The 26365-nt window shown below is 35.9% G+C and overlaps 4 protein-coding genes across 8 annotated transcripts in view; 1 reads left to right on the forward strand and 3 right to left on the reverse strand.

Annotated features, from left to right (window-relative positions):
* Positions 1-1745: 1745 nt before the first annotated feature.
* Positions 1746-10673, reverse strand: LOC109544073 (WW domain-containing oxidoreductase). 3 transcript variants are annotated; one of them, XM_048665702.1, is made up of 9 exons: positions 10184-10673; positions 9999-10117; positions 9786-9936; positions 9428-9659; positions 9015-9231; positions 8796-8960; positions 8580-8737; positions 8315-8514; positions 1746-1937 (listed from the first exon to the last, which is right to left on the reverse strand). In XM_048665702.1, exons 1-8 carry the CDS (start codon positions 10238-10240, stop codon positions 8321-8323), a joined length of 1293 nt encoding a protein of 430 aa, XP_048521659.1. In that variant the 5' UTR covers positions 10241-10673; the 3' UTR covers positions 1746-1937; positions 8315-8320. The 3 variants fall into 3 exon arrangements, with proteins under 3 accessions (XP_048521659.1, XP_048521660.1, XP_019769652.1); XM_048665703.1 differs by lacking the exon at positions 1746-1937 and adding an exon at positions 6840-6928; XM_019914093.2 differs by lacking the exon at positions 1746-1937 and having other exon boundaries at positions 7277-8514; positions 10184-10672.
* LOC125504154 (wee1-like protein kinase) lies at positions 1937-7898 on the forward strand. The gene is made up of 9 exons (XM_048665701.1): positions 1937-2207; positions 2533-2774; positions 2827-2966; positions 3525-3720; positions 3810-4051; positions 4111-4239; positions 4298-4515; positions 4580-4736; positions 4799-7898. Exons 1-9 carry the CDS (start codon positions 2059-2061, stop codon positions 4883-4885), a joined length of 1560 nt encoding a protein of 519 aa, XP_048521658.1. The 5' UTR covers positions 1937-2058; the 3' UTR covers positions 4886-7898.
* Positions 10674-11722: 1049 nt separating the features above from the next.
* Positions 11723-12981, reverse strand: LOC109544104 (protein SGT1 homolog). The gene is made up of 5 exons (XM_019914144.2): positions 12784-12981; positions 12450-12677; positions 12302-12389; positions 12046-12242; positions 11723-11988 (listed from the first exon to the last, which is right to left on the reverse strand). The coding sequence occupies exons 1-5, from the start codon at positions 12793-12795 to the stop codon at positions 11881-11883; spliced, it is 633 nt and encodes a 210-aa protein (XP_019769703.1). The 5' UTR covers positions 12796-12981; the 3' UTR covers positions 11723-11880.
* A 1154-nt stretch (positions 12982-14135) lies between these two features.
* Positions 14136-26365, reverse strand: part of LOC109544033 — a 28020-nt gene continuing 15790 nt past the window's right edge. For 2 of the 3 annotated variants that reach the window (XM_019914026.2, XM_019914027.2), the window contains exons 3-7: positions 25889-26047; positions 25742-25813; positions 25426-25517; positions 19688-19850; positions 14136-18877 (exon numbers count right to left, since the gene is read on the reverse strand). In XM_019914026.2, coding sequence (XP_019769585.2) covers positions 15609-18877; positions 19688-19850; positions 25426-25517; positions 25742-25813; positions 25889-26047 — 3755 coding nt within the window. In that variant the 3' untranslated portion in view covers positions 14136-15608. The remainder of the gene's footprint in view (positions 18878-19687; positions 19851-25425; positions 25518-25741; positions 25814-25888; positions 26048-26365) is intronic. The other variant, XM_019914028.2, reaches the window with a different exon arrangement.

Genomic DNA, 26365 nt, shown 5'->3' on the forward strand with positions numbered 1-26365 from the left:
CCTGACTTTAAAGCTGGATCCGCCCCTGTATGGAGCAATGAAAATGTCCGGTGGCTATCGAATCACCTTTGGCCGAAATAAATATTCGAAAAACAGCAAAAACCTTCAAACATTCATTCACATCACATGAAATCCTGAATTTTGCGCGCTTCTTAAATGTTGATTTCAAAATGAAAGCTTTTACACAACTGCAGATTCTTCGTTTTTTTTAATGAAATTTTGCCAAAAAGTTGCACCTATAAAGAATCAATAAAACTTCAGTGCTTGTCGGAAAACTAAACTCAATTCAAGCTAAAAGATTTATAGATTAGAGATCATTCTTATCAGCTTTCTGCAAGCGGGGGCGCCATCCTCAATTTTCTACCTCTTAAGTTCATTACACTTTCACAAACTACCGCACTTGCCATAAGGTTCACAATGATTCTAAATGTCTCATGTAAGAACGGGATTCATTCGACACAAAGGATCATCGACCAATTTCATCCTCTGTCTGTAACAAACTGAACATTCATTCATTCAAACACCTTTTCGACAAAAAAGACACCGAACTACAGAATAAAAATGATTATTTTTAATCGTTCGCCCGCGTTTCATTGTTCGTCCTTTCGATGAGTCATGTTTTACTTCGCAGGTCGATTTCAGGATATTGTTGACATTTTTGTAGAAAGTGTCCGTTCGCATTGCAATATTTCTAAAGGCAAGTTTCACGTTCCAACTTAACGAAAGTCAACAACCGCTAAACGAAAAACGCTCCAAGCGCCGATCTTTCACTAATTTGGCTTTAAATTTAGAGCCTTTTATATTTGTCTGAATTTCATTCATCTGCAGTGATTAATGCACAACGCCGAAACTCAAATTAAAAACCGAATTTTGTTTTGTTTCTAAAAATATTGACTAAACAAAAAAAAACATGAAGGAATCATTTAAAATAAAAGTGTTGCTCAGTTAATTAATTTCCGAGCGATGATAGAAACCAACGAAGTTTCAACTAATTAAAAATGTTCTTGCAATTCGACGTGCGGCGCATTGAGGTGCGATGACTTATAGCACGTTAACAACTCACTAGCGCAACTCAACACAGTGTTACCCAGAGACAAGGGATAACTATATATTTCATGTAATTCGGTTAATGTAGTTCTATAATATTTCTTGTCTCTGGTGTTACCCAGGCCTATTAGGGCCATTAAATTATCTACCGTTTTTCACCTATCCATTCTACCGCTTTCAAAGTTCTTGGTCTGACAACGCTGCATATCGTATACATCTATAGACCATAGATGGGGGCTCATGGTTCTCTGCCTCTTTCTTTCTACCTGAACCCGTCGGCTTCTGCTTTTTCTATCCCTGTGCTTTAGACAAGGAAACAGTAAGGATGTTTTTGCCAAAGATCCATGCACTTTATCCGCTGTGTCTACATTTACTCTCTATGTTTACTCTGAAGAACGCCATCACAGATCGGGCACAGATTATAGATAACCTCCATGGTCGTCATGTGAACTCATTTTTGGCAGAGACAGGTGTTGTTGCTTTACAAATTGGTACCAGTTCTAATATATATATAGTTTCCGTATTTAAATATGTGTTTTATTTATTTTGTTTATTTGTCTCTCTCTCTGTGTTCTATGTTTTTTATCAGTGTCGCCAATGCCCTAAAACCATGGTCTAATTAAAAATGACTTTCTGATTGCCAATAAATATACCGCTTACTACCTGTAAACCAGCTTCATCTATGTGAGAACCAACTCTCACCGCAGGAAAATTTATTGAAACTTGCATATATGTGGGCATTTCATTAAAACTACTAAAGTAAATTTACATTTCCCGCACATGGGACCGGATTCGGAAACAGCTCAACTGACAAAGGAAAACAGACACCATCTTGAATTCGGACAAATCCGACGCCCTGATTGGTCGAATCAAAAACAGATGCGTCAAAGCTGAAAGTGAACGGTTTTAGTTCCAGTTGTTTAGCTTAAGCTTATTTTTATACCGGAAAAGTTCATTTTGTGCATTGTATAGTCTAGTTTAATATATAAATTTGTGACCGAAGGTCGAAGAATGTCTGGTTCAACTAGTTTCCAAGAAGACTTTAGAGATGTAGACAACGAAGGCAATAATTCCTCCGGTTGTTTAGACATGTCTTTCGAGACGTCTGGGGAGAATTTTCCTCTCAGCCCTCAGCCGATCCGGAGGAAAGATACTTTCAGGTAATATTAAATAGCTGTGTGTGTTTGGAGTTCTTTAAAAGATAGCTGGGTTGTTTTGCTTCTTTGTTTTCGTGTTAAGTAGGTTAGCGTGGTATCCTTGTGTATCACATCATACAACTAACGATCACAAGGTTTAAACTGGAATTATTTAATGGCACTTTGAATTTGTGTAATTACCGCTAAAAACTATAAGGACTAAGTGCGAGTTCGAATTATATCTGCAGCCTGTTTTTGCTTCTAATGACAACCGCATGCATGGCGTGGAAAACGAACACTTATCACTTTCAGCTGTGCAAACGTGAAATAATGCTAGTAATTGTTGCAGGACTGAATTCTCGAGATTGCCAGCCCCGAAAAAACTCACATTCAGCCCTCCGTATAAGCGGGTCAGGGCTTTGAGGCTGTTCGACAGCCCCCTTACACCAAAAACGATTATTGAGAAATCTTCAGTTCCGACAACGCCATTGCCTAGAAGCAGATTATTTGGGGACAGGCCGGTGGCAGTCCCAAGCGCTTATGCAGAAAGGATCAAACCGACTGCTAATGTTAACCCATTCACCCCAGATGGTAGAAAAAATGTGGAATACCAAAGCGATCTGCTAACCTATGTTGTTTTTAGCCCAACTGTTGTCTAAGAAAAGATCTCGATCATTGAGGTCGTTAGAATCGCCTAATCTGAAGATAACTAGAGTGGATTTAAACGACTCAGATGTTTCGGATTATGATATTGAACAGCCGACTAAGAGAGTTGCTTTACAGGTGAGAGTTTGCTACTTACAGGTTTTAATGTACAAACCTTAATTTTTCTGCAGTTAAAGTTACAACACTCTTAACCCATAACTGATTTTTTACTTTCTTATTAGGTTAGATAAGAAATTAAGAATGTTTTATTATTTAGAAGTCGCCCTTTGATTACTGTCGGGCTGTACGACGTACGTACGTATTCAACAGCAGCAAAATAGTCTTCACAATTTAAGTCTGAAAACTATCGACTGTACGGTCTGAGAAATTTTAATCATCGTCGAAAATGTCTAACAATTTCATTAGTCAGTGGATCTTTTCTAGAAGAAAAATGCTACAAACATATGTCAGATGTTATCCATCTAGAAAACTATAAATGAGTAGATTCGCTGGTTACATATCATAAAAAGTTATAAAACAGATACATGTCCAAAAACCTATAACTTATTAATTTACCCACGAATTAGAAAAAACTCTGGCATTTCACAAAGAACCCTGAAGGGTTAACTCAGTTTTTGCTAGTTACACGTTAAAGCAACATCGCTAATGTTTGTTGACCATGATTTATCTTTCCAGGAAAGCAACATTCCGAGATATCACAGGGAGTTTTTAGAAATCGAACTAATTGGAAAAGGTGAATTTGGTAGTGTATTCAAATGCGTTAACCGACTTGATGGTTGTGTCTATGCCATTAAAAAATCAACTAAACCTGTAGCTGGAAGTGTATCGGAAAAAACGGCCCTAAACGAAGTGTATGCTCACGCTGTTCTAGGTACTAATCCAATTTCCAGTTTATAACAATAAAACACCAGTAAATTTAATTTTAGAATCAATAACTATTCAACAAACTATCATTTTTAGGTAAACATCAGCATGTAGTGCGCTACTACTCAGCCTGGGCAGAAGACAATCACATGATAATTCAAAATGAGTTTTGTAATGGCGGCTCATTAGCCGACAAAATTGCGAATGAACCTCTCAGTGCCATGGAATTACGGAGAATGCTGCTACATGTTGCTGAAGGACTAAATTACATTCACTCTGAGGAACTGGTACATTTGGACATTAAGCCTGGAAACATATTTATCTCCATTGAAAAAAAGGTACAACATCGACTGGAATTCAATTTTTTTAGTTACTTTCACCCGGCTGTTGTTTTCAGATTAATACAAGAACAGCCGACGCGACAGATGATGGATTCGAAGACTTAGATGAAACGCAACTGTATGACGAAGTGGTAACATACAAAATTGGAGATTTAGGCCACGTGACCAGCATCAATAATCCTCAAGTACGAATCAATTACACTCCAAAGTGGAGCAGTTTCGCTAATTAGAAACTTTTTTTAGGTTGAAGAAGGCGATTGTCGCTATTTGCCGAACGAAATCCTCCATGAAGACTACACGCACTTGCATAAAGCTGATGTATTTGCAATGGGACTCACAGCGTTAGAGTGTGCTGGTGCGGGACCGTTACCCAAAAATGGCCCCAAATGGCATGCGATCAGAGAAGGACAAATTCCTCCACTTTCCCAAAAATTGACCAAGGATTTACTCGAACTCATTAAGTAAGTGATCGCCGACAAAACCACTATATTGGTTGTCGTAATTAATATATACCTTTTTTACCAGATCAATGATCCATCCTAATCCAACGCAAAGACCGAAAGCTTCACAAATTTTGCAACATGGAGCTCTTAATCCAGACTGCAGTAAATCCAAAGCCGATTTAACAAGAGAGTTAAGCGCAGAAAAATTGAGGAATGAAATGTTAGTGAAACAGCTAAAGGTAAGTTATCTTTAATTAATTCGATTTGAAAGAACTGTTTCCGATGAGTTGTTTTAATTTAGTTGGCAGCTATGTGTATGAAGTCTATACAAAACACCAGAATAATTGGAAAGCAAGTGAACCGTAGCGTCAGCACTACTAGCTTTTAACAATTTAGAAGTTTAGGGTCAAAAGTACAGAATTCAAGTCAATTCATGCATTTTTTGTTATAGTATTTCTTTATCTGTTGAAGACTAGATCGACGTAAGAATACAGAGCTACACTTAATGTTCTGGAATTACGAGGCGGCAAAAACATATTTTAATTTCTTTCTTTGTTTGATATAGTTTTAATTAATTAACTTTTTGTAATGCTTTTATCAGTTTCTTTTTAATGAAGCTTGGCAATCAGGTAAAAACCACACTTAATTGTTGATTTTTTTAAACTATTTTCTACAACGTTCATTACATGACCGCGTAGAAACTGTTTGCAAGAAATATCAATCGATACATTTAATTTGTCTATTCTGACAATTAGTTTAGTTTTTAATTTTCAAGACATTTTCAAAATTCAAACAATTCATTTAAAAACAAAACAAACACAAGTTCCACCGTTACCTTATATTTGAAACAACTATCAATATATATTAAGTAATCTGATCTAAATAAATGTAAGTAATTTGTTGTCACGTATTTTTACTTGCCATTTAACGTATTTATTATAAAACTATGTCTTGAAATAGTTTATAACTATTTCTTGAAATAGTCTTAGATCTCTTGAAAATATTTTCATTTCCCGACAATCAAAGAGCTTGACCTATGACATGTTTTTCAATTACAAATATTATAAAGTATGTGCTTGACTGATCCCGAAAAATTGCTTGCTATGAAGTTATATCTAGGCACTGACAATTTCGCATTTAATTTTATTCAAATTTTTTCACAGCAAGTTTCACGCATTGTTTCTTTATTATACAGTCCAACTGTTTTCAACATTTAGTCGATTGTATAACAGGCTTTAAATTGTTTTTTTTTATTAGCTTAGCTAATTTAGAAAAGGTATTTTATTGCAGTTTACACAATGGCAATGTTTTCATTTTTGAAACTTCAAGAAATCCCTTGTTTACTGTTCAGGGATTTGAAGACATTTTTAATGTTTAGCTGTATTATCGTGAATTTCGCTGGTTGCTTGTAGCTAAATTTACATCTGAACTCCATTATCAAATTGATTAAAGTGCGAAACAGTTTATTTGGTAGTGGATGAAATGCAACAACTCAAAAAAAATGTATTAGTTGACAGTTGAAGTCTTTGAAAAGGCTATTCATACTTTTTATACAGAAACTAAGATCAAATGCTTAAGGTTTCGTTAGAAAAATTGGCATTAAATAAAAAAACTTTCGCTTTTAAACCGCGCACTTCAGAAAATATTTGTTTGTATAAAAATAAGGACGGCTTAATTTAATGGACTAGTGCGCGTGCACGTATTATGCAAATATACTTTATTACCTGGATAGTTATTAATGATCTGTTTACATTTTTTGTGGTTGTTTTTATGTTGGCTATTGGACTGCTAGAATGAAAGTTTGCTTTAAAATATACTGATTTTATACAAACTTCTTCATTCAATGCCTGTATCCGCCTATTTAGTTACAGACAGCACTGAATAAAATAGTTGAAAAATAGTCATATTTCAATATTCCGAAGAAATGCAATAGACATTTGTAATTACGTGGACAATATGTGTTTAGAGCTCTGATTCTTATAGTCGAGATGATAATTTTTCTCAGTATTGAACTTCTTTTTTATACATGTTTTAAAGTTTTGTATGTTTTGATCATGTTAAAATGTACTAAAGCTGTTTTTTATTTTAGGATTCTAAGTTATTTTTAAGGTTACTTGAATACTATACTCCCGCCCTAATTTGAAGGTTTTTTGAAAAGGCCACTATCAGCAAACAGTGCGTCAAAACTGATCAGCACTTTTTAAATTGAAAATGGGCTTCTCAAAATTCGCTTCAAATAATAAACCTACTTTCGCCGGCAATAACTGTATACCAATAAAAAATTCGTTTTATTAATTTTAGGATTTATAAATTCTATATATTTTTATGAGGTGTTAGTTGGTAGGCAGGTTTGCTTCAAATATTCCTGTATTACTTACACTTAGCCATTTTTACTTCAGCGCAGGATAATCTTTATATTGATGGACACACACTATAATCAAAAAAATACTCCGATAATTTCATTTTAATCGGTAAATCTTGGGCATTCCTGAATAAACTAACGCCTTTTGCAGTTTTTTCCTTTACAGTTGAACATTTTTTGTGATATCAATGTGAAGATAGGCTAAATATACGTTTAGATGTAATAAATTCCTTAAGAAATGGCTGTAGAATGTTTCTAATTTAGTAGTTTTTGACATGTTGGTTTTTATATTTCTTGTAGTTTTTTAATGATTGTGATTACGCGACGTAGCTGAAAGGTTCACTGGTTAGGCATTAACAAGAGCAAGTGTAAAACATTGGGATATTTATCGAAAAGCTGAAAACAACAAGCGGTGCATATATTCTCAGTTGAATTTAATAGGTTTGTATTTACATCACTAGAAAATATTTAATAATCCTAAATGATAACTCAGACACCTGTGCTACCATTGTTATACGTTTCCTCCATTACATAGATAAATATATTTGTCAATATTGTAATAAGTCTGTTTTTGAATCGTTACACTCTTGTCTTTTTGTGCTTACGCATTTTAGTACCCTGATAGCATAGAAGATTCATGGAACTTATAAATTATACTTAAGGCTAGTTAAACTACAGTACTGTGGTTGTGGACGAAGTTCACAGAAATCGACCAATCTTGGGCATATTGACTTTGTTTTAAGGAACTGAACCAATATTTTTTCTTTCTATATTTCAGAAATCTCCACCAATTTTTTAATGCTTTGTTCGGTTTCTCAAAACACTCGATTATGTCGAAAGCGGGTCATTTCTTTATACATGTACTTGCTTTTATAATTGTTGTTTTTAACTACTTTTGTCTACTGTAAGTTTAACTCACTAAAGCTTACACAGCTCAATACATTCCTATCTTATTTCTGCTTAAGTTCTAATAATACAGTAACTTTAATATTGGATGTTAACTATGTTTTTCCGTCTATTAATTATACATTTTAAAATACGTTTTGGTTCTCTGTTTTTGGTGTTATTTGTTTGCTTTTCCACACCAGCTTTGGACACATAAGAAATTGACATAAATCGAGTTAATGATATGTATTATAACTTCTACGAGGTAATTAAATGCGCGTTTTCAGCAAGTGCATAGGGTTGGGTAGCGATGAACTATTTTTATGTAGAAAGGAAGATATGAATGTGCACAAAATCAGCCTTGAGGCTTTGCTATAAAGCATAGCTTAGGAAGCCACGGAAGGCGAATTACTTATTTCAACAAAACTTTTTTCTATGGCAAAATATTGTTTAAGCCGTTATGTAAACCCCAAAACATTGGCTAAATAACAAAACTATGATAACAAAAATCTATGAAAACTATGAAATCCGTACAAATCACATAAAATAAACAGTTAAATCAATACTCACTTTCCATCATTCGCTCTCATCGAAATTGCGTCTAATAAAATATTTCTCGGGTTTGATCAGCTTTTTATCCAACCCAGAAGCGTTTGATCCAAAAATATTTTTTATCATGTCTATGCTCACGTTCCACAGAGTCCGAGCCATCTCATCATTGCGAGCCGCGTCGCTTTCCTGGCATGGGCAGCAGTTGTTAAAGTAAACTCCTTAAACGAAAGTATTTATTAGTGCACTTTCCGTATAGAAAACAATGATGCAGCTAAAAGTATACCTGTAACTCCAATCACATCAGGCGCTGTAGCACAGTAAACTGACGTCGCCGAGGCCTGTTGAAGGCTCTTAGTAAAGGGGCGTACAAAGGCGAAGAGCAATTTATACAGCCACCAATTCCTGCTGAGTTTAGTGGCGACCATATTTCCCGGATGCAGGCTGTTAAATACGAAAAATATTGAAATCAGTGTGTTGTTATTAGGTATACATTGCAGACCTGAATACTGATATTCCTCTGTTTTGAAGATTTTTGGCTAGCTGACGACCGAACAAGACATTGCACAGTTTCGAGTTGTTATAAGCAGTCATGTCCCAGTAGTGTCGGCTTGTGTCCGGGGAAAGTGTCAGAGGCTCTATATTGTCCATAGTTAGACTGGAAAACCTATTTGGAAATGTTATTTAAACTGTTGGTTTTAACACGGTGAATGGCTCTTACCTATGAGATTCTGATGAGACAATTACCACGCGAGATCCCAAGATCAAAAGCGGGTCTAATAATAAAGTCAGGTAGAATTGGCTCAGATGGTTCACTTGGAAAGTCATTTCCAGTCCATCTGGAGTTTTGGAGAACGGCAGCCCAAAAACGCCGGCGTTGAGAATGAGCATGTCGATGTGCTTGTATCTGCTTTTGATGGTATTTGCAAATTGAACAACTACAAGAGGTAACGATCTAAAAATCTCAGGTATTTTGGTGAAGTAAGAACTAATGTATCTAATCAATGACCGCAACTTTGACTGAGATAAAGAAAGATTTATCAACATTCAGTGAGCTCAATGAATGGCCTTGACTCAATTAGCTCAAAAAACTCTATTTCAATTCAACTCTACTGAACATTTTCTTATCGTTACCTGATGCGAGCGAAACTAGATCCAAATGTATAGCCACACAGTTATCAGCAATGTTCAGTCTTTCTTCGGTTCTGATTTTTTCGATGGCTTCTTCGGCAGCTGACAGATTTCTGCAGGCAAATATAACGGTGCATCCATGTTTGGCCAAAGATCGGGCTGTTTCGAACCCAATTCCCGAATTCGCCCCTGTTATTACTGCAATCCTGCCAGAAAGGTCTCTGCCGACAAGAACCTTAAATTAGAAAAATCGTTTCGTTTTAATAGAGATTGTTGAATTGAATAGCGAACATTTCCGTACTAACCAACAAGAAAATGCTGTAAAAATTAAAAGCCGCAAGTTTTAGCGACTGTAGCTTACCCCAAGGGCAGTGCTGGACGCATCAAATCGTTGTCTGTAGTCGTTGGCATGTTCTTTTTCTTCCACAGCGAAAGCTAAGCGAGGGTCTGTATAAGTGGTGCTTTCGTCTTCATGGTTCACGTACACTACTTCTCCATTTGAAGAAACTACTCTAGAAGCCAAGGAGACAAATTCATTGGTCATGTCTTGATGCAGTGATTGTGAAATCGCTACCTTTCCCATCCAAATGGAAGTGTTCCAGCCACTTTCTTCTTTCTTCCAGTTCTGGGATGTGTCCACTGGGTGTTCTTTGTTAGGTGATTGGCATAATAAACTGAACCGTCTGTAGCTACCTGCATGGCGAATAGCAAATATATTATTTAATCTAGCGGATAGATTTATAGTGGTGAAATTCTCACCCGTTCTTCCCAGCCAGGGGGCAACTCATCATCACTGTCATCATCCACAAAATTCATTGCTTTCTCAGGTCTGTATTGCCGAGTTTTTGGTTAATAAACAGCCGCAATTCGCCCCGCAACTTTCTAGTAGCAATACTTTACATTTTTAACAGAATAATTCGCAAATTTTCCCCATCATTTGATTTAAGAGCCAACTAAATAAGTGTCAGATTGGGGAGTTTTCAAACCAGAAACAGCTGACTCAAGTCAGGTTAGATATGAATTATAACCAGAGACAAGTACTTGTCTCTGTTATAACTGAATTTTTTAGGGTTTTTCCATTCACTGCAAGCTGATTTGAGCTATAAAAACTACTGTATGATGATGTCAGAACGAATGATAGAGTGTTACTAAATCGGATTGTTCGCATTCTTTAAGTTACTGGCTACCCTTTTTACTGGCATATTTCGGGCAGTGTCATTGATCCGGACTACACAAGTTTAACAAGCGAATTTCTCAGATGATGTAAGCGAAAAATACCTTTTTCGTATGAATATGAGCATAAAATGTCCAATTCTTCAGTGATAAGCTTTCAAGCCGTAATAAACGTCAATTCTCGTCATTTCCGTTACCGATCGGCGAATGAGATAGTCTTTTGTTTATTATGGTATGGGGTAAGCGGTGCATATTTTGCTCCGCTAACATTTGAAAAATTCCCAAAATATTTCCATTTTTATCTGTAAAGTTAGTGATTTTCTGAAAAACCAAGTATTTCTTCACTGTTCGGTTGTTTTTTCCCAACGGGTAGTGCGTTTTTAACCGAAAAATCCGATGATTCAAATTTGGAATCTTTCTGACGTCTATTGCCAAATGCAACGGCCTTCTTTGGATAAGCCGACTTGCTTTTGTGACAAAAAAGTGGACGAGATTTTGAAAACATTTTGGAGTTTGATTGTATTGTTTCGATCGTTTTTTCAAAAAAGTGTGACTATGGCAAAGCAGTAGAAATGAATACCGAAGCTTACAGTAAGAGCGACTTTTTTAAACTTTAATCTCGTCGAAAGGCAAAATGCGCATTATATAACGCCAATTCTTCAGTGATAAGCTTTCAAACCTGATAAACGTCAAATCTCGGCAATTTCCGTGACCGATCGGCGAATGAGATAGTTTTTTGTTTATTATGGTATGGGGAAAGCGGTGCATATTTTGCTCCGTTAACATTTGAAAAATTCCCAACAGATTTCCATTTTTATCCGAAAAGTTAGTGATTTTCTGAAAAACCAAGTGTTTCTTCACTGTTCGGTGGTGTTTTCCCAACCGGTAGTGCGTTTTTAACTGAAAAATGTGATGATTCAAATTTGGAATCTTTCTGACGTCTATTGCCAATTGCAACGGCCATCTTTGGATGCGCCGACCTGCTTTTGTGACAAAAAAATGGCCGAGATAATATTTTACTTTCTCTATGGCAGTAAGTGCTACTTTTTTAACCTTTAATCTCCTCAAAAGGCAAAATGCGCATAATATAAAGCCACAAACATTAAACTAAAAAATACTACATTATCCAGGCACATAATATATTAAGTAAACAGCGTATTTAAAAATGATACAATTTGAAGGACTCTACATATGTATGTAGGCTAACATGGCTTGGCCATTTGGGAAGTACAATTTTATGACTTTGCAAATTCCCGTTTTTCATTTTACTGTGTTATTTCAATTTAACTGTCCCACTTTTTAAATTCCATTCCATCTGGAGGCTTGACATCCACTTTAGTTTTGGACACTTCGTTCCAATTAGTGCTTAGTACGGTTCCACCGCTTTCCATCTGAAAACAATTATTATGATTGTAGTCACAATAAGGACCCCAATTTGCTTCGCTTACAAAGCTCTTGTTCATGGCTTTCCTCACTTCGTCACTCCCTTTGCCATAAATTTCCTTGAAAAGCTTATTCAATGCCTCCTCGCCCTCAGGTTTTTCTTGTTCTTCCTGTTTTTTAATCTCCTTCTCTACTTGGTTCCAATCCTTGCCTTTCTTTGATGTTGGGTATGAGGGAGGATGGCTTAGTTCAGTAGCATGTTCTACATTTGATTAAAAAAAACCAACGTCACACATCACGCATCGTTTCCTTTTATCTTACCTTGTGGTACGACTTTTACATTCTCCGCTGGTTTTCCTTCCAATTTCTCCCATCTAATACATTCAGTCTTTTTCAGTTGGATTTCAATCTGAAGTAAAATGTGGTTAAACTGATCAAATCTGCTTGTATTATATTACTTGGGCTTTACCTTTGAAGATGTCAGTTTATAACCACTCTGGTCAGGTACGATTTTATGAGAAACGTTAAAGCATTTGGAATACTCTTCGAACTCAGGCACCGAAATCTTCATTTCGACTTGCGAGTTTGTAAAAGTGATTTTCAATTGGTCTTTTTTGAGATTCTTGATGAGGACTGTAATCACCACTGCAGAGTCTGTTTGGTACCAGTCATGCTTCACATGAAGTACAGGCCTCAGCTAAAAATAATACAATTTGTCTTTCAATGAACACAAAAAACAAAGCAAAGTTGCAATTAAGTACGTATTTTCCAATTTGATACTATTGAGACAACGCGGAACTTACCGAATCAGACATTATGAGGACGCAAATATTCTCTAATAATAATTAAGGGAAAGTCAGATGAAATTTACTAGTTTAAATCGATTTTTTCGCTTTGTATTGTTACTATTTATGGGCACTTCAGGGACTTTATATAAAAAGTTTATTATTGAGACGTCACATTAGGACATAGAAACGTCAAAGTCAAAATTCCTGACATTAAATGCAGTAGGTTCGGCAACCTGCAGGTGCGGAGACACCATTCAATTTAATTTATTTAATAATTAATTTAGAAAATCTAGATAAAATATTTAAATTTACTGAATAACTCATTTCAAATAGTGTTATAACAGTTACTATTTTCAAATTCAAAATGAACTGGCCAATGTAATATAATTAAAGCAGTTGAGACCGTAAATTGTTTGTATTTTAATAGAAATGCGAGTGAAAAAAAGCACATTTTTGCAGAAATGAAGAATTTGTAATAAGTGGAAATTTTAAGAGTGCCGTTCAGTTCATTTCATCAAAAAAGATACATCAAACAACTCATTTCATCAGGCATTTTCCAGTTTATTAGGACATTTTAAGTTAAGAATATGCTCGTCTCACACCAAAGTCATGGGGACTTGATGGGGTTTAAAATGACATCGGTTATTTATCTTTGGGTGATGGCTGTTTTCCCCAAAACGCCCAAAAATACCATTTCCGCACATATATTCCCAAAACCAAAGTTTGCCATTGTAAACCCGCATTGTACCTAAATAAATCACCGTAGTTTTTTTTTGTATAACTTTATTTATTTTACAAATATTGCGAAGGCACAAATCTCAAAAAATAACAATTTAACAACGAATTATTGTTAGGTATATCATGTAAGAATATTAATTATAAATGAAAAGGAGCAAAAAGTAATACATAAATTACAATAAAACAAATTCCTTAAACATAAGTATAAGAAGAATTAAAATCTAGAGCTGTTTCAAGACATGCACTCAATATTTCATATTTTTCATGCCCTCAGTATTGCGTTTCTTTAGGAAACAGGCCTTAGTTGAAGCTTGTGATATTGTCTCAATTTTGGTTAAAGTAAACATTTAATTTAAGTAATACAATTCTCTAATCTAGATCCCTATGCAATAACAATCAGATCAAGAGTGCTCTAAAATACTGTATGATGTTCTTTGTAGTGAAATGCTCGATATTTATCCATATTTTAGAGCACTGGAAACTAATAATAAAAAATTAGGTTTGATGAGCTAATCAAAAAATAGATGTAACTTGCATGGTTGCGCGAGCTCTACTGCAATAATAACAATTTTTTCTACATCGAATTAAAGAGAAAGCTTAATAAACTAATCAGGAGTGAAACCAACATGTTTGAAAATCTCTAATTTAGTCTATTTAGAATATAGAATGAGCGTATTAATATGGCCGTTTCTAAATCATTTCGTACACCTTTTAAAATCGATTTTAGCCCACATAAACACTTTGCATAAAATACTTACTGTAAGAACATATGGTATCTCAGTAATTGCGATTTTAAAAGGCATAAATCGTAACAATTATCCTAGATATTGCAAAATTCAATCAATCATTAATCAGACGAAAATTATAAATTGAACATTGTCTTTGAGTTTGCGTTGATATAGGACAATTTTGCCAGCTGTTCAAAAACACATCTAAAACCGTGATGAAATAAGAGTCACAATGTTTCATCAGCTTCGATAGACTGAATAAATGTTCAAATGTTGAAAATTATGTTCCAGGTTTTCCATCCGCTACATACTGAGTTGCAAGGTTTTCATTGAGCATCTATACATTAAAACAAGATACATCAAACAGTCGCAAAAGGCTCAGGGATTATGGCGCAGCGGATGTAAAACTCTCAAAATGCAAAATATAAAAACACAAATAGATTTTTTGTATGATTTTTTAAATCTTTGCAAACATAACTGCAATCAGGCATTCTGACAAAAGATTCCAGGTAGTTTGGGGTTTATTTGAATTGCTTTTGATGCAATTGCCTAATGAAACTGTGTTTGATTTTGCAACTACATCATTAAATGTTCCCATATAAACAAATGACCGAGAATAATATGTCATGTTGTCCATTTTTTCTGCTAACTGTTTAAAGTTGCTAGATAAATATCATGTTTATATGGGAAAATTACTGTTTTATAATAGAAATTGCCCGTGGAGTGTTTGCTATGTTGGCGGCACTATTAATTTAGTGTTAAAAAACACTCAATGATGTTAAATATACTTATTACATAATAACGATGATATTTCGATTTAAGCTAGAAAAGAATTTAGGAAATTGTAAATTCTTATCCAACCAGTGAGTCACATGAACCGATACTTTCGACACATCCCTTTTCTAAAAGTAAACTTAGGTACTTTTTATTGCATATTAAATGTAAGTCTTTTATTTGATGTGTACTTTGGATTTATGTCAGCTCAGTGATAAATAATATACATGTTCAGTAGAGGTGTTAGCCTGAACACCAACATCGTGAAATATTTAACATCTTAGCTCGAAGCATTTTTATTTGTACATATTTCATATACTTTATTTCCTAAAGTGTATAAAATGTAATTTTCGTTTATTGTACAGAAGACATGTTGGCAACAGCATATATCGAATCACACGACCTTAGACGAGGTCTTTAAATACGGTACTGAGACGATTAAGATAATTGTCATTGGTGTCCGATACTGTAGCTAAAAGCCAAGTCAGCTACACCGGTGATATATGAATAGGTAACAAATCGCAACGATATAGTATGGGAGTAAGAAAAAACGTCAACAAGAAAATATACATATCAATAGTTCAATGAAACGCAACAACCTCACTGCAGGCTGCAGCAAACCCCACGGTAAGGCAAGTGTTTTTGGTGAGGAACGTCCTTTGGGTTTTCGCCAATGTCTTGTTGAAGATTCAAAAATGCCTCATTTTGGCCGTACTTGCTTTCATAAACCTCAATCTGCTCATCGTCCTGCTTTATACTATCAGTCCTACATTTATCACAACTTTCACTGTCGGCGCATATTTTGCTTGCATCGTGAGTAACGTCTTTCGATAAATCACAGTCTTTTGAGACAACCGGCAACTCATTTTCCCAATACTCCAGTAGATCAGGTTGTTCCGGACTTAATGTTTCCTCCGACGAAAATATCGTGACCTCCTCGTCTAAATCTGAATCTAGATGGTCAGTCGGTTCGTTGTTGCCAAACTCCTTTTGAATATCAGAAGGGCTCTTAAGAATCTCTACTTCGGGGGTTGCATCTCTTGTTTTGCACATCCACTCCATCACGGCCTGAGTGATGGGATAGAGTTTTTTATCATCTTGTGGAACATTCCTTTCCTCTTCCACTGGAGTTTCGGGTTCCAAAGGAGCCGACTGGGCGTGCGAAGCATGTTCTAGCACAAGTCCAGCGCCCGGATCGGCATCGTCTGTAGTGGAAGAACATGTTTTAGTACCTTGATCATCATTATCACCAACATCTACTTTAATATCGCTATTATCATCACTTACCATGTTCGGTTTAAGAAACTGCCTCGTACTCTGGAATATTCTGTTAAAATCGGGCGCCTTCACTATCGGAGCCGGTTTGTCTTTGCCAGGGGCCACAATCGCTCCCACATTTTTAAAGAATTCATCGGTTTCGGGCTCGACGCTTAAACACTTCATTTTTTCCTGCAGTGAGCTAAACATTCCTTTCTGAATGAGCTGGTCGAGTTCCAAAGAAACCTCGTCATTAGTCTTGCCAATAACCTCATTCAAAGCGCTGTTTTCTAATGCAGAGTCATCGGCCAGTTCAGAGGGGAAATTGGAAACTGGCTTGGCGGACTTGTTTTTCTTCTTCTTTCTTGTCTTTTTTTCCAGTTGGGCAGTCACTTTCTCCTCGCTTGATTCGTCCTCAACTTTTACTTCCACAGCTTCCTCAATGGCAACCGGTGGCATTTCAGGCTTTGCCTTCAATGATTTAGTTTCTTCAACTTTCTTTATTGGTGTTTTCATTTCGGGTGTAGCAACTGCGTCATTGAAAATGTCGGTGATGATAATTTTCTTCATTAGCGGCTTCTGGGTTCCTTTTTTGGACTTTTTCTTCAGCTTAAGACTGTTTTCTTCATGTTCTAGTTCTTGTATTGCGTCATTTGCAATGGGTTCAACTGAAGCCTTGGTGCTTTCTGTTGTATTAGTTGCGTCATCCCTGGTTGGTTCGGTCGATATAAGCAAATCGTCTTTATTTGGCTCATTTGAGGGCTGCTGTTGCTCCTCAATTTTAACGATAATGTCTTTTTCGATATCACTCACCTCGGGAATATTGCTGATGTTAGCAGGTTGGAGTTCGGCAGTTTCCGTTTGAGCTATTGTGGATAATATATCTTCAATGCGTTTTTCGTGGTTTTTGGACGCTTCCACTTCAGAAGTGGGAATCACATCAACCAGTTGGTTCACGTCGTAACTCTCGAAGTCCGAAGAGCGATCAGAGGAGTCGTGCAAGTCCAACATTTCTTGTAGTGGCTCAGAATCTGCATCAATGCTTTTGTTTTTCTTCTTTTTTCGGTTGTTTACTGATATCCATTGATTGTTGGCTTTTGATTTGCTTTCAACAATTTTAGGATCTTCATTGGACTTTTTCAAGACGACAGTGTTTACGCACACGGTTTTTGGTTCCGCAGGTTGTGCCGGTGGTTGCCTCAAAGACTGCGAGTAATTTTTATTGTTAGATTGCGCAAAACCGTTTGTAAGGGGTTTTGCAAACGATTGATGGGGCTGATAGTTGGGCATTCTTTTCGGGCTGTTGGAGGCAAAATTGGGTTGACTGTGGTTGGGTTTCCAATTTTTGTTTTGCACAATTTGCTTGCTCTGGTCCAATTTTGGAGAATACGTTCCATTTGCGTAGTGTGGTTTGGTGATTTGTGGCGAATCTGATTGGCGCGCTGGTGAGTTTCTGTATGTTCTGGCTCGTTCAGGTTCGCTGGTAATTTGGGCAGTGTGAACGTCGTTTCTGGCAGGTGATTGGCGTAAATGTTGCGGACTATCCAGGCGAATCGGATTGGGCGAATTATCAGATAAAGCTTGAGATATTGAGTCCAGGTTGCGCAAGGGGGAATTTCTGGACTTGTAGTAGTTTCTTTTAAAGTTTGGCGTTTTGCTATACTTGGGCGCGCTCCTGAACGGCCTACTCTCATTCACAACCGGTTTTGAAACTTCCGCTACCACAACGACGACGTCTTGCTTTTCTTGCTGCTTAACCGCTTCCAGCTTGGAAACCACTGTAGCAATATCGATAACTTTGCTATGAACTTGCAGTTTGTTATCGTCTACAATGGGCGTGTGTGAAGGTGTTGCTGTAGTTTCTCTTTCGTTCTCTTCCCTGATAACCTCGTGTTGTTCGGAATTAGTTTCATTGATTTTCGGTTCGCCGACAATCGGCGGGGTGTAATTAACGTAGCCCGGAGCGGGAGGCGGAAACATTTTTTGCCCCAAATGTTGAGGAATGAAATTGATTGGAAATCCTGGGGGAATAAATGCTGGGTGGGGAGTGAAGCTCTGGCCTGCAAACTCTCCTAGAGGAACCAGGGGAATTGGCATGAAGTTGGGGGGAATCATTTTGATATGGGGTGGGGGACCACAGGGTTGATACACGCGGGGGAAAAATTCTTCAGCATCCGCTTTCAGAACTGAGGGTCTCTTAGTTTCGGCGTTGCATTGAACTTGATCTTTACCAGATATTTCTTCGTTAGAATCAGTCTTTTGATCGAGACCGCAATTCGTAAGGGATTGATCGATATTAGTAACTTGTTCGCTTGCAGTCTTAGTGATTTTATCGCCTACACGACTATCGGCATTGTTAACGTTGCGCTGTTGAGTTTCAGCCGATTTTTCCTTAGGATCTACTGGGAGTGCTTCGCCACTCACGGAAACTTGCGAAGCCTGTTCTGGTATGCTGACTCGTTGCACTGAAGAGCTTCCAGTCGTTTCGACATCGGAGTTCTCGTCTGTACATTCGGATGAGTCTCCGACCACTGTTTTTGACGATTTGCGTTCACGGCGTTTTTTCAACTTTTTCACCGGTTCCGACGAGTATTGATGTGTATCCTCCAAGTCTAAAACAAAAAGAAAAACTGTGTTGACTTGTGTAGTGCTTTCCCCAATTGTTAATAACAGCTGAAGCTGAAGGATATAAATTGCTCATAAAAGCCGTTTTTTATCGGTGTCTCTTTGGATTAATTTCGTTAAATTCTTGATGAAATAGTTGAGTTTTTCTAGCTTTTCATCGTTGCCATTTAACCCTTCTCTATTTGCGACTAATTTTAATAACAGCGTTTAGAAAACATAGCAACAAATTGTTTTTGGAATGTTCTCCTCAATACAGTTCAGTTCTGGAGTTTTCAAATTAATTTAATCTCTAGAATCACTTCCTTAAATGACACGTTAGTTTTTTTCCAAACAACTTACTAATTTCATTTAAACCTGAAACCCAACTGATGGTCGAAACTGTTGAGCCTTTTGGACCTTTAGGCTGTCGTGATATAGAATTTCTCTAAAACTCTGGGCAAATTCCCGCCAGGCTGATTGTATCATTTAATAACACTGGTGAAAATTGAGTTAAATTTTGCAAAGATACGCATTCGAAGATGAAAGTTGTCGCCAAAGGAGTTTGGTTTGCTTCGAAATAGGTTTCAGACAAATAGTCTAAAAATAGGGGTCTAAAGGTGTCGCTAATCTATTTACTTAATGACGATTGGCAAACGATCACGTGAACGGCACTCAAAATGTATAAACTTTCAGCGAATACTTGGCCTGATTTCAAATAGAGTCCATTACTCTTTTGAGCAGGAAGTGGTGCTGTCTTATTGTAAACTCGACGAAATCAGCATTCAACATGAATGTTTCCCATTAAATAAATTACTTACCAGGAGGTGTACAAACGCCATTAACGTAGTAACCGGGATAAATCATGTTGTAGACCGGAGGGCCGCCACTGTAGTCTGATACGCCACCATTTGAGACATCTCCTCCACTCTGACTTAAATCTTGACTAGTTGCTTCCTCGTTATTCGGACTCATGGATTCGCTCTGAAAAAAGGGAAACCGACTTAAGTCGTTGCCAAAAATCTATAGTTTTCTCTCTAACTTTCTCATGGCTTTAACATTTCAACATCGCACTCAATAATATTATTTTCGTCAAGTGCTTGCCAAGTTTTGCCGTGCAGGTGGTTTTAAAACACCTTATGTATTGTTAACACGTCAAATATCAGAACAACACAAGTGTTAATTCAATTTGTAACTTCAATTTTTAATTGTGTTTTTCCATTCTGGGGACTTTTCAGAAAGTTTCACAATTATAAAAAATATTTTTCCATAAGTAATCAGCTTTTAAAAGTCACATAATATGTAATTAAAACTGAAGAAAATTGCTTTGGAGCAAAACATAAAAAACCGATACAACGAAGTGAACAAAAGCAATTTATATAGTTAGCAGATTATTTGCATTACTGAACTGAAATTTTTATATTTTGCTGATATTTCCCTCTACTAATTAACAAGGTTAAAAGCTTTGATTGCTTTCGTTTGTTACTTAATTAACTGGCTCAGGCCTACATTTCTTTTCAAGTTTCTTTACGATAACACATTCACTTTTTGTACTCAAATAAATCGCAAGATATAAATTGAAATTCAAACATTTGGGCAATTAATATAAATATTTTCAGCCATACGTAACTTACATTCAGAGCCGCAGTGCTACTTTCAGAATTTATTATGTAAATTTAGAAACAGACACCGGTTTTTAAGAAGATAATGAAATTTGATGGAGATTCATTGATACGGTCAATTTCAGTTCTGAAAATAAACACTGGCCAATCGATGGAAATTGTGAGGTGGAAATAGTGTGATGGTTTTCAAGAGTTATTGATATAAGATGCAATAAAATGCAGCCAATGCATACATTTGGAAATACAGGGTGTTTAAAGTCGTAATTTGATTCGAATATTTATTTAAATTCTGCAAAATGATTCCCTCTGATTTCATTGGCAGCGACGTATTTTTTTGTCACAATTATTCACGTAAACCAGTGTAAACGCTATTCATCATTTGAGGCCAAAATTAAAAATCCAGACGATCCAAGTCCAGCAAAAGCGCTCCGACGCCCAATTCAACGATTTAATTCTATAATTTGCAAAAACCTTAACCTGTAGAGACAAAAAAATTGTAACATGATAAGGTCTGGACACCAGTCTAATTTATTTTTGTTGAGTCCAGTATTACCGAATCTTATGGCTGGCCAGTTATAATTTTTTTTAAATATCACATTTTGCTCAGCAGCTGAATAAATCGGTTGACAAGTCGAAACTACTTTGTATTGTTATATGGGTATTTTAAGGTGGAACATTTGCTATAAATACAACGAAATTGACCGGCGTTACCGCACAAAATTGGGATTCCATTGGGCCTGCCAAAATATCCAAGCGGAAAAATTAGACGTCTTGTTTTCAATGTTCAACAATTTTTCTTCACGCCTCACTTCGGTGTATGTCAGGGGCAAAGAGGTGATTCTCCAGATACTTTGTTATAAATAGGTCTATTTTGATAGTCTATAGGGTGTCGTCTGGGCCAGTGTCAATTAAAAAAAGACATAAATAAAAAAAGTACAAGTTCTAAATGGGTTTCCAGGGTCGAATCGCGCTAGTTTGCAACCAATCGCATTCATTCCGGTTTACGTTAATTAAGTACGATTTTATACGTTTACAAGTAGCTATATCGAAAGCCCACGCTGCTAGCTTGTAGTAAAACTCATTTGAACTCCAGCCAAGCGTATAAAAATGTGCCGATTGTAATCACCAGGTCCAAGTTACTCATCTACAAGTATTCTCTGGAGAATGCCGGGGGCATCCAGAAAATTTCCATCTCACTCTTTTGCGTGGCGGTTTGTTAATGAAGGAGCAAGAACACCGAAGCTAATTAGTACTAGGACTTTTTTCTAGACCTGTCTGTCTATTTTTAAATAAATTTTTGGGGGCTATAGGAATTGCTTAATTACTTCTAAGTGACTTAAGCACGCGTGTCTCCTTTTTTAAATATACCTCAGTTAACTCAGTTGGGAGAGGAAATCAGTGGCGTGGGTTCAAAAAATAACAATGGTACTCGTGTCATTAAACCCAATAAACCAATATTGCTTCTGGTAATTCTTGCATATTCTAGTTCAAAGTGGAAAGCACAGCCCTGGAAAATTGGCAGCGTTTTTTTATTTGCATTTATCTATCTAGTTTCTACATTAAAGCACTTCAGCGATGTTAAGAGCTAGTGGCCGATAAGATGATATTAAATCACTTTAATTATGTCGATATTTTATGAAATTTATATTATTTAATTGTTGTTTATTTAGACCCACGAGTGACCGGTAATTAAAACCGCAATTATAATGATTAATATAATACTGGAACTAGATTGACAGGATTTAACTAATGAATTAGACTAACAGGCATATGAACGTGTCGCTGCCAAGTAGCTGCCAGTTTGCCAGCATTCAAACGTATCCTCCGGTATAATGAATGTTGCATTATATACTGGGTGTAGGTTTTAAAGTGCTACAAAACATTTGGTACGTCTAAGCGTCAAGCTATTTTCGCTCGACATAGATTCGGAGATTGCTTGCTAGCTTGAGAAATATCTGACAATTCAAAGAGTTTTTTAAAAATATCGAGTTAGACTGACCTACTGCCTTCGTTTACGCGAAACTACCAGACACGATCCATACTCCAACAGACTGATCGCTAGTAGGAATATACATTAGTCGATTAAACAATAGCATGATGTGTACAAACCTTCCAAACCAAGTTGCATAACAAATTGATAATACTTATGAATCGAACCGTTGTTACGCCAATATTAGGGGATATTAGAATAATGATTGCAATATTTTCGACATATAATTACCAAAATAGTTTATAATAAATTTGCATAAAGATAAGCATTTAATTGATTTCAGAAATGTTATAAATCAATGCTGCATGGTTAACTGTGGAAGAGTAAACTTTACATGCAATGACGATCAAATGCAAACATGTTAAAAGCGAAAAATAATATTGGTTTTGTTAATAATCAAATGTAGGTATTTATGGACTTGACCAGGTTTGCCATGCAGGTGTATTGTGTAGTAATATTGGAGAAAAAAGCATATTTTGACGGGAACCAAATTGTCGTTTCAAGTGCTAAAATTTAATATAAATATCTAATGTTCCTTGAAGACAGTTTACTAACAACTGCTCGGGTTTTTAAGAAAGCGCGCATTTGTTACGTGATATTCCTGTTTGGACCCGCTATAAAATAGCAGCAAAAAATTAGAATTCTGTTCGATTTGAATGAAAACTTTACCATTTTCAGAACCGAATATCTACTGCATCCTGTGTAGCTTTCAATGCTCTACTTGCTCTCGCTGAGTAGTTAGAAATTTTTTAAAGAGACCGCGCATTTGTAGGAAATTTTATTTTTTATATAATGTTTACAAAATATAGTTTTCGGCCCGCGTTTAAACAGCAGGCAAACATTCGAATTAATTGTGATTTAAAGGAACATTTCAACATTTTCAGATTCGACTATCTACTATGTCTTTCAAAACTTTGAAGGTGGTTTGGTAGTTACAAATTTTATAAAGACAGCGCGCATTAAGAAGAAAATGTTCATTTTAGAGGCGCGTTTAAACAGCAGGTCAAAATGAGAATTTCATGCGATTTCAAAGAAAAGTTTACAATTTTCAGACTCGGGTATCTACCAAATCTAGTAACACTTTGAAAATTTTACTTGTTCGTGTTTAGTAATTACGATTTTTTTAAAAGAAAGCGCGCATTTATTACGTGACATTCCTTTTTGGACCAAACCGGACCGTTATAAAGCAGATTTTTTTTTATTTGGTGCGGTTTGAATGAAAACTTTACAATTTTCGGATCTGAGTTTCTACTGCACCTTGTAAAACTTTCAATGTTCTACCTGCTCTGACTGAGTAGTTACCAAGTTTTCAAAGAGAGTGCGCGTTTAGTAGGAAGCATTTACTTTTTGGACCCGCGCTTCAACAGCAGGAGAAAAATCGAATTCATTGCGATTCAACAAAATTCTTAATTTTTAAATTCGAGATTCTACTATGTCTTATGAGACTTTGAAGGCTCATTTTTGTCTGGTTTAGTTGTTACAAACTTCTAAAAAAAGTACGCATTAAGAAAAAAATGTTTATTTTAGACCCGCATTTAAACAAGCCAAAATCATAATTTCGAGCGATTTCAAAAAAAAATATCTCAATTGTAAGACGCGACTTGCTACAACCTACTTGCTCGCGTTTAGTAATTAAGGTTTTTTTAAAAGAAACCGCGTATTTATTACGTGATATTCTTTTTGGGTCCGCTGTTAAACAGCAAAAAAATATAGAATTCTGTGCGATTTGAATGACAACTTTCCAATTTTCAGATCCGAGTATCTACTGCATCTGTGAAACTTTCAAAATTCTGCTTAAAGTATGACTTTTTTTAAAGCACGCGTTTAGTAGAAGTCGTTCCAAGATCCACAATTAAACAGGGGAAAATGAGAATTCAGTGCGATTTCAAATTAAATTGCAACCAAAGTGCAAAAAGGGATCAGATTACTGATGGATCGAAACTCTACTAGTGAGTTTCATTGCATGAGTTTCATGTCATAACTGCACAATTCACAGAAAAGTGTTCAACTTCACCGCATAACCGCAGTTTTCATTGAAACTGGTAAGTTTTTGAACCCAAAAAAACAACTTCATCTTCATTCTGTTTTTTAATTTTATTTATCGAGTAATTAAAATGCCTACTGATTACAATTCATCAAAAAGTTGTCCTAATGATCTCAATAAATAAAAATACTTTCTGAAGATCAGATTCACTTTTCGCTAATCATCACTTACCCTACCGAAACCAGGTTATTTATTTAAGATTGGCATAAAAATAAAATAATTTTCCGTGTAATAATCACAAATTTTTCCACGCGTATTACTGATACACTGGGTAAGCAAACGATAAAAGTCCCAAAAAAATCCACCACGAAATAGGTTCATCCGCAGTACTAATCCAAGACCTGTGACTGTGGCGCGATGAAACACCTTCCATTTTAACATGCTAGATTTATCCCATCATAAATAAGTGTCGCTTCAAGTTGTACGATAAGGAATTTATTATATGTTTTTTACTTAAAGTTGGAACCGAGATAAAGTAAACGCCACTATCTGGAACTCTGATAAAAATTCTCAGAACCGTGGTTAATTTACGGACCAGACTACTTATGTCGTAACCGCACGAGGATAAGAATTAATAAACTGGTGTAGAAATCCATCAATTTCAAACCAATCATGTCGAATACGATTAATATAATTAATCCAAGAAGTTTTAATAAACACTAAACAGTAGGAAAACTTGCAAACTAACCGACATCAGCCTCATTCATTCATCTACACACCGATTAGTTCTCTGTCGATTCACTTTGAACAGTCGCAGTATGATTTTTTTCATTTATATGACATAATGAACGTTCCAAGAAAACCGATTTACAAAAATTCCAGTGTAAAATTAGATACGGAGATCCCCATTGTGGTTACCCAACAATAAAGCAAATTAAACGTATATAATATAGGTAAACTTACCAAGGAACCCGTGCTGTATCTCTTGGTTTTGCTTGAAAATTCCTGATAGTACGTAGGTGGGTTGAATAACATTAAAGGATATGGTTCGTAACCTGCAAAGAAAAACACACTTTGTACCAAACAGTTTTGATTCAATTTTCTGCGATTTTAGTAGGTTTTAGAAATACTTTGATTAATTTTAATTTAAATGTCGTACAAAAGAAATAAATAGTACTACGCAAATCCATCATTTTCGATAAATAATGCGAATAATCCTTCTCACAATTGACTATCTATAACGCAATATCCTTTCGCAATTAAGTTAATTCGTACTTACTATTGACGTAGTATATTCCGTTTTGATCAACAAAACCATTCGGGAACATAAACTGAGATTCATAATCCAAATCTGCAACGAAAAAATATTCATTAAAAACCAGGATTTCAGAGAAGAAACTTTAAAAGAGTTTTTCCGTCAACTCACCGGTGGATTGGTGATCGGGAGTTCCATTTTCTGTGGAATTACCCGTAGAAATCGTCGAATTGCCTGTGGAAGTTTGAGTGTGATACGTTTTCGGTTTATTCAAGTAACCCTTCTTAAATAGAACGTCTTGCCTAGGAGTTGTGATTCGCGTGTATTCATCTGAAACAATCGAAATCAATTATAATTTTTGTTTATAACAAATGTCACCATTCTTCATTTATCGTGTAAAAATAAAAATCGCATACACTTATAACAATTTAAAATTAGTCGAATAAATAATTGATAGAACTTTATTTGTTAGACAACTTTTACGCTGTAACTGTAATCAAGTCATCAGTCAAGATCGTCATATTAATAAGCACACTCAAATATCCTTGAGTAATACACATTAGACATGACATGAGAATTACATATAATCCGAAAAAAGCAATTTTTATTTGTTTATCGTGCATAAGACTAAAATTAAGTGGTTTGCAA

Source organism: Dendroctonus ponderosae, unplaced genomic scaffold (genome assembly GCF_020466585.1).
Source record: "Dendroctonus ponderosae isolate FM_Combo_2020 unplaced genomic scaffold, Dpon_F_20191213v2 Dpon_F_20191213_4, whole genome shotgun sequence".
NCBI lineage: Eukaryota > Metazoa > Arthropoda > Insecta > Coleoptera > Curculionidae > Dendroctonus > Dendroctonus ponderosae.